The sequence below is a fragment of the Anomaloglossus baeobatrachus genome, chromosome 2 (genome assembly GCF_048569485.1).
Source record: "Anomaloglossus baeobatrachus isolate aAnoBae1 chromosome 2, aAnoBae1.hap1, whole genome shotgun sequence".
In the NCBI taxonomy this organism is placed as follows: domain Eukaryota; kingdom Metazoa; phylum Chordata; class Amphibia; order Anura; family Aromobatidae; genus Anomaloglossus; species Anomaloglossus baeobatrachus.
The window spans coordinates 674,068,473-674,081,096 of NC_134354.1; the positions used below are offsets into that span (position 1 = coordinate 674,068,473).

Consider the following 12,624-nt stretch of genomic DNA (forward strand, 5'->3'; position numbering starts at 1 on the left):
TCACTGCATCCCCATATACTACACCTGTAAAACTACTTCACTACATTCCCATATACTACATCACTACATCCCCAATATTAGTCACCAATTACCCCCCCCTCCTCTTCCATTTTCTCCTCCTCTCCCTCCTTATTTTCCCCTCCTCAGCCACCTCCGTACGGGCCCCCCCGCTAAGCTGCTGCTTCTCTTGTACGGGCCCTGGCTGCGCCGCTGATGTTCTTGTAGGGGCCCCCACCACTGCTTCTCTCCTTACAGACCCCAGCTGGTGCCGCTTCTTCTCCTGCCAGGCGTGAATTTTTTTTCAAATGACACACGCACCGGGCAGGGAACAGAGGATAGATTCCTGTGTTCCGCTGCCTACACTGTGCGGAGCTTCAGCATCACTCCCTGTCTGGCACGCAGCATGTGATGAGGGGGATCTGGCCAGGGCCCCCCTCTGGACAACAGCTCAGATTGCCCTCATTACTGACCGGCGAGCAAGGGACCCCTGAACCTGCAGGTCCCCTGTGCACCTGCACCAGTGATATGTCCGCCAGTGCTCAGCAGTGTAGATCAGGCCATGCCTCCAACTCTGAGCTAAGACAGGTGGGCCGGTCACAGACAGTATGCGCGCCAGATGCGTCTGTAGCACCTCTGAAACCCTCAGGGCACTACTAGGTACTACATCCTGACAAAGATGCAGGGCCTACTCCCAGGGACCTGGAAACCCAGTGCCAGTACCAACAACACACATAACATCCCCAGTTTCCCACTCCCCAATAGGGATGACTGATTAGTCCGGGACCCAATGGATGGCCACCCAGAGGCGGAGCTAGTCCAGTCCACTAGAAGGCAGCCCGGTGAGAGGGACTAAAACAGACAGACAGTCAGAGAGTGGAGTCCCGTGGTGACAGTTGAAGGGGACGGACGTGTCTCCAGACGGGGTTGTGTAACGGTGAACCAGGTGTCAAGGAGAGTGGTTGCCAGGGACGGTACAGCCAGGTACCTCTGGAACCAGAGCACCGACGGGGCACAGGGCCCTAGGTCAGGCGACAACTTCACGCAACCTGACAAATACCTGCACAGTGAGGGGACCTTCACGGACCTCACTGACCCAAAGAATCCGGGGGCACTAGCAGTAAAGATTGAGCCAGCGACCGGAATAGAACACCGACCCTACAGGGTTTGCACTGCCCGCCATACGGATAAGAGACTGCCAAAAGACAGTAAGGGACCCACAATTGCTCCAGGCTACGGGATCCCAACCACAAGTGAGAGGTGTCGGGGAAAGAGACTACCAGGTCACTACACCTGCACTGGGACAAAAGGGACCAGGGGTCTGAACCAGCCGTCCTCAGGGCCACAGCTCCACCTTACAGTGAGTAAACTGAAGTTGCACTGCATGCCCACTGTGTGGTCTCCCTTCTTTCTGCGACGGACGCCTCCATTCAATCCCTGGAGCCCAGCCCTACTTGCGGAGGGCCTACCATCCCAGCTGCTACCACCATCAGCCCCAGTGGTAAAAGACTGTGCAGCGGCAGTTCCATCATCATAGCCGCAACTCGCAAGTGGTGTCACAATAATAATAATAATAATTGTATTCATTTATATAGCGCTACTAATTCCACAGCACTTTACATACATTTGCAATACTGACCCATTGGGGCTCACAATCTAGATTCCCTATCTGTATGTCTTTGGAGTGTGGGAGGAAACCGGAGAACCCGGAGGAAACCCACGCAAACACGGGGAGAACATACAAACTCCTTGCAGATGGTGTCCTTGGTGGATTTGAATCCAGGACCCCAGCGCTGCAAAGACTGCAGTGCTAACCACTGAGCCACCGTGCTGCCCACAGTACAAACTCTTTCACTCCCCTGTATATACACCCCTTTTAAAAAGCATCCCCAGGGTTACAGAACTGGGCATCGGCCGTTATACAACAGTAACACAGCACCCCTATACATATACGGCCCAGGACCGAGTACCCTATAGCCCTGGGCGACACACGGCCAGCGGGCTGTCCCTTGCTCAGGTCTGCATTAGGGTATAGTATCCCAAGCTCACGCATCCTGTGCCCTATGCTCATCTGACCCCGGCCTAATGGGTGGGAGAAGCTTTACAAGTTCTCTTTTTTTGGCATACTAGAAAATTACTGATGGTAAAATGTGCCACACTGACCAAATGCTGCTGAAAATTAGTTTGATTTTTTAGATGTACGAGAAAAAAAAAATGACTTTATGTTTGGCCTAACAAATAAAGACCACCACCTGAGGAGTCTGACGGCGGCGTACTCGTCTGTACATAATAGGAGCACATAGCCACTGACTTTCTGTGTTTTCGTACCCCGAGACTGGCAGACATGGGAATAACATGGAAACTCCATTAACATTTGAATAATCAGCCTAAATGTCTGGCTTATGTGACGATTGTTACTCTCAGAACCTTTGTATCATCAGTTAGTATATTATTTGGAGGAGTAATAATCTGTGATATTATATTGCCTCTGTGACATGTTTTTGCTCCTTGGCCTAGCAGAAGCAGCAGCAGCAGGAGGAGGAGGAGGAGGCAGCACGCAGCCGTTCTCCGGTCACACCCTCTGTTCACTGGGTGCACGTCACCCTACAAGCTCAGAAAGAAGCCACATTACATCCTACACTGACTGAACATGCCTCTATACATATTATTCTGCCAGATATGTATCGCTATTATTGCACTGCCAATACACATTCTTTACATGTTGGGTCTGTGGGATCCTATAGCTAAGAAGGCGATGCCTTATCTCCTGAATAGAATCACCAAGACCTACAACAAATACATGAAAGAATACAAGAAAGAACTATTCAGCAACTTGGGTGATTTTAAAGGCCCCTCTGGAAATCTAAAAGTTCTAGAGCTTGGTTGTGGCACCGGTGCCAACTTCCAGTTCTATCCTTCAGGATGCACAGTGACGTGTGTGGACCCTAACCCGAACTTCAGGAAATACCTGACAAAGAGCCTGGCTGAGAACGATCATGTGCATTTCGAGGATTTTCTGATAGCCCCAGGCGAGAACATGCCCCAAGTGGCCAGCGGTTCCATGGATGTGGTGGTCTGTACATTAGTACTTTGCTCTGTGGAAAATGTTGATGGCATCCTGGCAGAGATACATAGAGTCCTGAAGCCTGTGAGTCTATCTTTTACATTACCAAACACACACTATATATGTCATGTAAAATGTATATTAAAGGGGCACTTCAATTGAAAGAAATGATCTTCTAGATCCAATCTTTGAGATCCCCACCGATCAGCAAAAAGGGGCACTTTTGTTCTCTTTCTGGTTGAATATGTGTATTGCCGTTATATTCAGACTTGCCCTGTTTTGGAATTAGATCGTGGTCTCGGTGGTTGGACACCCATCCACCTAAAAGGTATCATCTATCTTGTGGATAGGTGTCAACATCTTGTAATCTCTATACCCCTTTAAGTCTATGGACACATTTTGAGACTAACAAATTTGAGGGTAAGCTATACATCATAGCATAAATAAGGGTATTAGTCATTCTGGGGTCTAGAAAAGCTGGGAGACAACCGCTTTGAGAGTTGTAGGGTAATAGTGGCTATATTGTTAGCCTAACTATTTAAGACAAAATATTACTCAATAGAAAGCTTGTCTACTAAAGATGCCTTCACCCATCTATCATTCTTTATGGATCAGTCACGGACCCATTGCGATGAATGTCCTTTTTTTTGCTGACCAAATATCCACAAAAGAAATGAGGTCCCAATTTGATCCCTAATGCAAAAAAAAAGAAACAGTTAAAACATGGACGTAGTAATTATAATTATAGAAGCATTTGTTCTGAGAGAATTTTCATCTGTTCTCAAATTTAGTCATTATTTTCACAGTTCCAGTACTGGCCGCTCCTTATCAAGCCTGAGAATGCGCTCAGTGACTTTTGACCCTGATTTACTGTAACAACTTAAAGTGATTAACTTTTTTTTTTTTGTGGCCTCTGACCTAGATTATGTGAGAAGCTCCATGAAAGCTCCACTACACAGGACCCTGGTTAGTCATTGTGACATCTATATTGTGCAACTAGAGACAATAGTGCAGACACCAGGAGGGAAACACAATAATCCTGTTATGGGTTATCCTGTTCTAATTCTGGTAATGCTTTTACATGCACATGTCAAGAGAGATCGCAATAATCAGGCATTGGCACGACACTTTAGATCTGAAAATTCATGTAGTTTTATCACAAATTAGCACAGATTTCAAATGATTGTTACTCATTCACACTAGCGTATTATATGAAGGAGTGCAGCGCCAGAAAATTGCACTGTGACCAATGTTCGTCAATGTTGTAGGTCAGATCTGTGTTTTTTTTCTCATGCCGATTTAGCATAAGCAAAAAATTGCAGCATGCTGCGATTGGCAACGTATATCGGCTCACACGCACCCATACAAGTCTGTGCACTGGCGGACAATAACAGAAGAGGACCCCTGTGCAAGAATAATGTATGGGCCCTTTGCAGCCCAAGAGTTCATCAAAATGCACAATTTCACCTGCTCTGGAGGTAGAAATAGGCCTTCTTACCTTTTAGGCCCCTTTGCGGCTGCACAGGCTGCATCAATCTCTCCATCTTTTCCGCATCTGTGATCTGATTCTTGCATGCAAGAGAATCAGAGCGTAGTAAAATGACACGTCGCTCACGCTCGCAGCAGAGTTTGAGCCAAGTATCATTAATATGAAGGTGGTAGCCATCTCAAGACTGCACAGGCTCCACTCTCCTTCGAAAAGGAGCATCCGCATGAGGTCATGGCTTCAGGTGGAGTGCATGCCACTTACTTGCTACTTCAGGCTGGTACTTATCACTTCTGCTGTCAGTCGTCGATGCTGTCGGGTAGTAAGACATGCAACATCAGAGTTCTCTTGGTCAACCAGTTTTTCTTTACTTTTATTCTTCACACCATTATGGCAGACATAGCCTTCCTCTCTCTCTCTATGCGGTACTATTACTACTCTTCATTCTGTCCCTTGTTATTTAAAACCTAGTTCTGTACCTCCTTCCTTCTAATACCGCACAACTTCGTCTGATTCTGGGTCCTGACAGTTTCTCTAGCCGGACGACTCTCTAAGCACACTGGGATGAGCTATAGGCTCCGGACCTCCAGAGGTTAACTTGGGGTTCCCTGACGGGCCCCTAGCACTGAGGCCACGTCTTCTCACTTTAAACTCACTTCTTCGACGGACTTCCTCTGGAGCTACTTCTCCTAATCAAACTACCATGCCTTATGTCACTAAGTTAGACAGTCCTAACCCTGCTACATCTGGATCTTATTCTTCTCTAAAAACACTTATATATCAACACATATATTCATAATATTCAATAGTAAATACATAAGACATAGCACAGTTATATCATGGGCACCACCCCCCTATTACAAGTATATCACATCCGATGAATAACTCTAGTGTGACCCCAGCTTCAATGCCAAAAAAAAACCAGTTGCTCTGCAGTGCATCAGTACATAGGCGCCTGTCAGTACCGGGGCATGCCTAGAGCTGCTGTTATCCGTGTTATCGGACCTGACAGGTTCCCTTTAAAGAGGCACTCCACCGTCTAACTACATTCCATTCCACAGAATATATCTCTCATTATAAAAATGTGTTTACCTGTTTTGATGGATTACTCTTTATTGAAAAATATAGTTGTCTTATGTTTTTCAAAGCCGGATAACAACAGATCATTATTGGCCCATATGTGTACACTGCTTTATAGAGAACCATATCCATCATTGTGGACAAAGGCTGCTCCTAGTGAGTGCAGATGAGTCCACTGGTGACACTAATAGGATTAATGGCTTTGTGACAGCTATGTATCTTTTCATTGCAAATCTGGTGTCCCAGGTCAGCACATTGAGAACATAAGCAGAAAACTTAATTTTCCAGCAGTTATAAAAGTTGTTAGACTGACACAAATTAGGCTAAGTTTCCGAGATAAGCTTTTGTTGAGTTTTTGATGTTGCAGAATTTCTAAAGCGTCTCTGCACTTATTCTGAAATCTAGGCATTCTTTTCATTGCAGTTTTGAGTACATTTTTTCTAAGTGCATTTTATCACATTTTTTACTATGCAATTTTGTCTCTTTTTTATATGAATTGATATAAAGCTGCTTTGGTTTTGATACTTCCTGATATTTGGCTTTCACAAAACTTTTTGATATACTTATGTTCCGAATACATGCATTTTTGGTGCGTTTCTGCAGCGGAAATGCATTTTTTTACCTATTTTTTACCTATGGATTTTCCACATCTAATGAAAGTCTATGGGAAAAATCTGGACAGAAAACTCAGCATACCCACAGGAGAAATTCACATCTTGCGGATTTGAAACACGCATCGCAGGTCAGTTGACATTGAGTAAAAAAGACGCAGAGTGGGGATTAGATTTCTATAAATCCCATCCACTTTGCTGGAACTATAAGAAGCTGCATTGTTTACTCACCAAAATTACGCAGTGTCAAAAACTCATTGTGGGCACACAGCTGTCACATCTTCACCAGAGTCTGCTCCTGCGACTTCTGCCCCAGTCACCAGGTGCTGCCATATTCCTAATGCAGGCGGTGCTGTGATGGGGAGGAATCAGTATCAGTAGCTCTGGTAGGCACAGTCGCCACCCATCCACCAAGCTTGGTCTGGCTGGGACTTGCAGTACCACTGGCTGACTGTAGGGGTGTGTGCCCTCCAGTTGAAGTTATCAACTCCCACTCCAGCCAATGGGAAGGCACCACACCCTTTTTATATCTTCAGTTGTCTGCTGTTCTTTGCCAGATATAGCCATGTATTTCGCTTTAGCGACACCCTTTACTGTTACTGTGCACACCTTGCTGTTTTGTCCCGTTTGACCTTGGCCTGTTTTCCTGACCTTCCTCCTGCCTGCGGATTCTGTACCTTGCCTGACATCTTGATTTTGACCTTGGCCTGTTTTCTGGACATTCCTCCTGCCTTCCGATTTTGTTGACTTCCTGCTTTTGACCCTGCCTTGCGACTATCTCCATCTCTCAACTGCAGTCTTTACACAGGCAGCGAACTCCTGGACCTTGCAGTAAATCCAGATCCTTATATAGGGGTTAGAGGGTTTCAGGGTACCTCGGGATCCTGCTTAGTGGGCAGCTTATCCTAGTCGGTTCAAGTTAACCATTTTGTGTATGTGATCCCGGACTGCCATCACAACAGCCTTTTTTGTTTTCACGAATGCCATCACTGTCTTTAGATGTTTTAGACTATGTGCCGCAGCAGTCAGAAGACAGGGAGAGGGATGACGACCCAGGCTTCTGAACTAAGGATCACCTCACAGACCGTACTTCTCTCCAGCAAAGTCCTGCGGTAAAGCCCGTGAGGCCTAGGTGCAAGGAACCCCGGTGACAATCATGCAAGTGGATCTGCAGGAAATCTCCATGATCCACAGGCATGAACGAGATTCACCTTGTGACATCACTCAGGTTACCTGCAGTCACATGTGAACGTCCAGCTGTGACCGTCACTAACCTGAGTGATGTCAACGCTAATCGCAGCTCATTCTCTGCCTGCAGTTACAGTGTTCGGTCATGTCCATGATTGCGCGCTGTAATTTCAGATGCAGCAGTGCTGGAATCATCGTGGGACCTCATATGGATTACAATGGATGTTTTGGGGTTCATAAATTGGTGAAATATTTTTCTGGTGTTTATATGTGAAGACCCACAGGTGTTGTGTGGCATTACCTTCAGGGACTCCACGCACGTGGGATGGTCTAGTCACAGGTAAGTTATCTTCTTTGGATTTTCGTGATGCCACTCTCGGTATTGCGGTCAGGGGATCGCCGCTGCAGGTTAGGGGACGCCTGGGGCTTGTGTTGTGTGCAGCTGGGTGTCATGGCTTTCCGAGAGTGAGGCAGGCCCCAGGGTCCGGTTGGAGTGTGTGTGGAACCACAAGTAGTATAATGGCTCAGGCACAGTCCAGACAGTCTTTCAGGGTTTTTACTCACAATTGTGGCAGGGTGAGTACCCGGGCGTAGCTGGGATTAACCAGAGAAAACCAGGCAATCCTTCAGGCTGACTTGTGAGGGTGACTACCGAGTCGCCCTCCTAGCCATGGCATTTTTGGGGTGAGCCCGACTTGTAGTCCTGCTGGGGTCGCCCAGGGAAGTTGCTGCTGCCTATTCTCCCCTCGTTTCGGCCCGTTTGCTTGTAGCCTGGACCAGGTCACTCCGGCTGCTTGCCTCCTGTGAGCTATGGGCCCTGTCTTTGCTACGTGGCTGCTGACTCTGGTGTTATGGTGAGGGTCTGAAATGCCCCCTCCGGCAGGTTTGGCAGGGAAAAGTGAATGAATCTCTGCACTGGGACCTGTAACCCTTACGGGCCTGGTACCTCCCTGACAGTCCCCGTACTCAGCCACCCCTTTGCTCTTTCTAGCCTTGGGTGGATTTCGGGTGGCACTACCAGGTAACCGATCTCCCCCGTCGGTAGCCACTGCACGTGTGTTGTCTGACTAGTGGGTCCTGCACGTCTGCCATCTCTGAGCTCCACTCCAGACTCCTTACTACTCCCTCCCCACTGTGCCTGCCCACGCAACTTAGCAACCAGACTCTCTACCACACCCCTTGAGTGGACATGGAGGCCACGCCCCCTCCTGGATTCCCCAGGGGTCCCTATCAAAGGTAGATGTGGGAGACCTGATTACTATGCGCCTGCATAATCACACCTCGGTCAGCCTTCTGGATTACCTGTGTTGTACTGCCCCCAGCATGGGTGCAGTACTCAGCGGCGCCTGACCAGGTCAGGGGCGCCACATATGTTTATTTACTTTCAATTACAGATTAGTGACGTGGGGTGTCATAGATGCCTGCCATCACTAATCTAGAGCTTAGTGACAGCTGTGGGCTGTTATTAACCTCTTGTATTACCCCTATTCCAACCGCACCAGGGCAATCGGGAAGAGCTGAATAAAGCGCCAGGCGTGTCACAGCTAATGGATGCGACAGTACCAGGTGGCTGCAGGTTGCTATTCTTAGCCTGGGTGGCAGCCAATAACACGTGATGGTGTCTCCGCAGTGGATATGTTGATCTCCCTAAGGTCAACAATGCTTGCTTAATAACCATAGAACTCCCCGCGCTGAGACTACTGGCACCTAGATGTTGGGCTTTATGATGGCTGGATATCAATATTAGGGGGACCACACACAGTTTAAATTACTTATTTCAATAATTAAAAAATAAAAAAAGCAGCTTGTAGTTCCTCTCATTTTGATACACAGTCAAGATAAGTGCATGGCTCGGGGCTGCAACCTGTGGCTGGCTTTATCTGTGCTGGTTTCAATACGGGAGAGGGGGATCCAATGCCAATTATTTTATTTATTTTATACCACAATATAGACCCTGAGACAGTGCCTGTGATTCCAACCAATCAACAGACGCTGTCTGGGGGCAGAGTCTGACTGCAGCCAATCAGATATGCCATTGGGCAGGGAAAGCAGTGACTATTCATTAGAGATAATTGTCGGGCCTGGAAGTAACACAGCAGCCGTGGGGCCGCTGTAAGTATGTACTGCTTTAACCCTTTTGCTTCCTTTTTTTTTTTACAGTGGCCAATAACAGCCATGCTAATACTTGACATGGCTCTGAAAGGCAGGGAGAGGATGGTTTTTGCCATCCGATCATTTACCGGTCCTTGGCAGGATCTTTTGCTGTAAATGATCGGATGTCCGATTCCAATCCGGCCAAAGATCGTATGATTTTTTCCGAATTTTGCAGATCAGGATTGCTCATCTCTATTGCAGGGAACCCCAGTGACGTCAGAAAGCACATAGAAAAAGCACAAAAAAAAGCAACGTGGGCATTACACATGAGTTTTTTTCCTGCGTTTTTCACTGACTCTATTGAAGTCAATTGGGTAAAAAGAAGCAGGAAAAACACTAAAACAACTGACATGTTGATTTATTTTGCAGCAACAAAAAAAGCAACCGAAAAAGAAGCAACATGGGCACAGTCACGATTCTCATAGACTTTGCTGGGATGAAGTTTCCTTGCTTTTATTGATAAAAAAAACAAGGAAAAACGCTACAAAAAAATGCCCTGTGGGCACAAGACCTTTATCAGATGCTTCTATGGTGACTGAAGTACAATTCAGTATTTCATACATTTTTACACTTTTATTGACAAATAAATTAAGTTTTTGCAAAGACTCGATATATGTTTCAAGACTTCTGCGAAATTGTGAGTGTGCCCATTCCCTTGGATAAAAAACAACCCCACATGAATGGTCTCAGCATGTTTTACATTGTGACACAAGACTCAAGGTAGCACTCATCTTTTCTTCTCCTGCTGCCATTTCTGAGCAAGCTCTTCACTGGTGTTGAGACAATCCCATAACTGAATAATGTTTCAGTGACTGTCATGGCACTTTCTAGACTTTTTTAAGTCTTTCCTCACAGCAATTGAACCACCGTCGTTGCCTGGGATTTTTCTTATTAAGGTAATTTTTCATGGCCAGTCATAATGTTGTGTCTTATATTGTTTCTGTCTTCTTTTCTTTTCCAGGGCGGAGCATATTACTTCTTGGAGCATGTAACTGCAGATCCATCATCTTGGAATTACTTTTTCCAGATCATTTTGAATCCAACTTGGAGACATATAGCAGATGGATGTAAACTCACAAAGGAAACATGGAAATACCTGGAAAAATCTAAATTTTCTGATGTTAAATATAAACATGTATTAGCGCCATTTAAATGGAGCCCAGTTAGACCTCATATTTACGGTTTTGCAATTAAGTAAGTCTGATTAAAAAGTATTTACATTTTCATTCAAAATAAAAAATAAAAATACAAAAAATCTAAGATCTTATTCTGAGTTTCCCAATTATTTTTTTGTCAGATTTCTTTAACTATAACTTCTCCTTATTTTTTGGGGGAACAACCGTTTTAAAGGGAACCTGCAGATATATTGTTATTGGACAGTTAATAGAGTTAGAAAGGTGCACGGCCAGAGTACTGAAAGTGCTCTATTGGAAGAGAATTAACTTTATTCAGCCCAGGAGAGGACGGCTTTTAGTCATTGAGGTGCGCCAGCGCAGCTACAGTTACCAGCAATAAGAGCAATCCTTAACCAAGAATCTGCAAAAACATTAGTGCATGCCCTCATCATCTCCCGCCTCGACTACTGCAACCTCCTGCTCTCTGGCCTCCCTTCCAACACTCTTGCACCCCTCCAATCTATCCTAAACTCTGCGGTCCGCTTAATCCACCTCTCCCCTCGCTACTCCCCAGCCTCGCCACTCTGCCAATCCCTTCACTGGCTTCCCATCGCCCAACGACTCCAGTTCAAAACATTAACCATGACATACAAAGCCATGCACAACCTGTCTCCTCCCTACATCTGTGACCTAGTCTCCCGGTACCTACCTGCACACAACCTCAGATCCTCACAAGATCTCCTTCTCTGCTCCTCTCTTATCTCCTCTTCCCACAATCACGTACAAGATTTCTCCCGTGCATCCCCCATACTCTGGAACGCTCTACCTCAGCACATCAGACTCTCCACTACTGTGGAAAGCTTCAAGAGGAACCTCAAGACCCATCTCTTCCAACAAGCCTACAACCTACAATAGCCCTCAGTCCAGTAGACCACTGCGCAACCAGCTCTGTCCTCACCTATTGTACCATCACCCATTCCCTGTAGACTGTGAGCCCTCGCGGGCAGGGTCCTCTCTCCTCCTATACCAGTCTGTCTTGTACTGTTAATGATTGTTGTATGTATACCCTCTCTCACTTGTAAAGCGCCATGGAATAAATGGCGCTATAATAATAAATAATAATAATAATAATAATAATAAGAGCAGCTGTAAGCAGCCCCAACACTGACTGTCAGAAATTCTTCCAGTCCGCGCCAGCACGACATTATGACTAAAAGCTGTTAGCTGCTGGGAAGAATAAAGTTAATTTTCTCCCAGATGCCATACTTTCAGTATGGCGGCAGAGCATTTTTCTAACTTTATTAACCTGCAGATTAACCTTGTATCTGCTGGTTAATAGCATTATACTACCTGACAGGTTCCCTTTAAAGTGGGGAAAAAAAGCAACCTGGTTAGTTTTTTTTATTTACCATGTATGAAAGCTGCCATAATACCTAAATAACTTGAAAATTGTAGCTCCATTTTTTTTCCCATCATTTGCAAAAATTCGATTCACATATCACAACTAGGTTTTACATTTTCACTCCTATCCCTGGCATTTGTCTGGTGCTTGTCTACGTTGAATGTAAAAAAACACAACATGAAAGCTTTATATAAAGAAAATCACATATTTCTGAGCGTTACCTCACTTGATTACTAGCTGCTTTAATAATGCAAATTGGACACAAAAAGGGGGTATATGAGGACTATAGATATCAATACTTGTTGGGCTTGTTTTAAACCTGAAGTTCTTGATGTACAAGCTAAACATGTCTATAGGGGAGGGGTACATTAGCCAGAGGCCAAAAGAGTGTCCTTTTGGCCTCTATCTAGCCAGCACGTGTCAGTAAACTGCAAAGAAAAAAAGGTATGGCATAAACTTTATCATGTAAACCCTGGATAAAATAATTTATAGACTTTTTAACATAGACGTCTATAGGTGACAATGTG

General features: G+C 45.6%; 1 protein-coding gene across 1 annotated transcript; it reads left to right on the forward strand.

The window, feature by feature from the left end:
• Window positions 1-2,601: 2,601 nt before the first annotated feature.
• TMT1A (thiol methyltransferase 1A) lies at window positions 2,602-10,794 on the forward strand. Its single transcript, XM_075334506.1, has 2 exons — window positions 2,602-3,145; window positions 10,542-10,794. Exons 1-2 carry the CDS (start codon window positions 2,648-2,650, stop codon window positions 10,776-10,778), a joined length of 735 nt encoding a protein of 244 aa, XP_075190621.1. The 5' UTR covers window positions 2,602-2,647; the 3' UTR covers window positions 10,779-10,794.
• The last annotated feature ends 1,830 nt before the right edge of the window (window positions 10,795-12,624 follow it).

Coding starts and splice junctions, on each gene's coding strand:
- TMT1A (XM_075334506.1), top strand. CDS start 2,648: ATGCCTCTATACATATTATTCTGCCAGATATGTATCGCTATTATTGCA. Junction 3,146..10,541: donor TACATAGAGTCCTGAAGCCT/GTGAGTCTATCT, acceptor TTTCTTTTCCAG/GGCGGAGCATATTACTTCTT.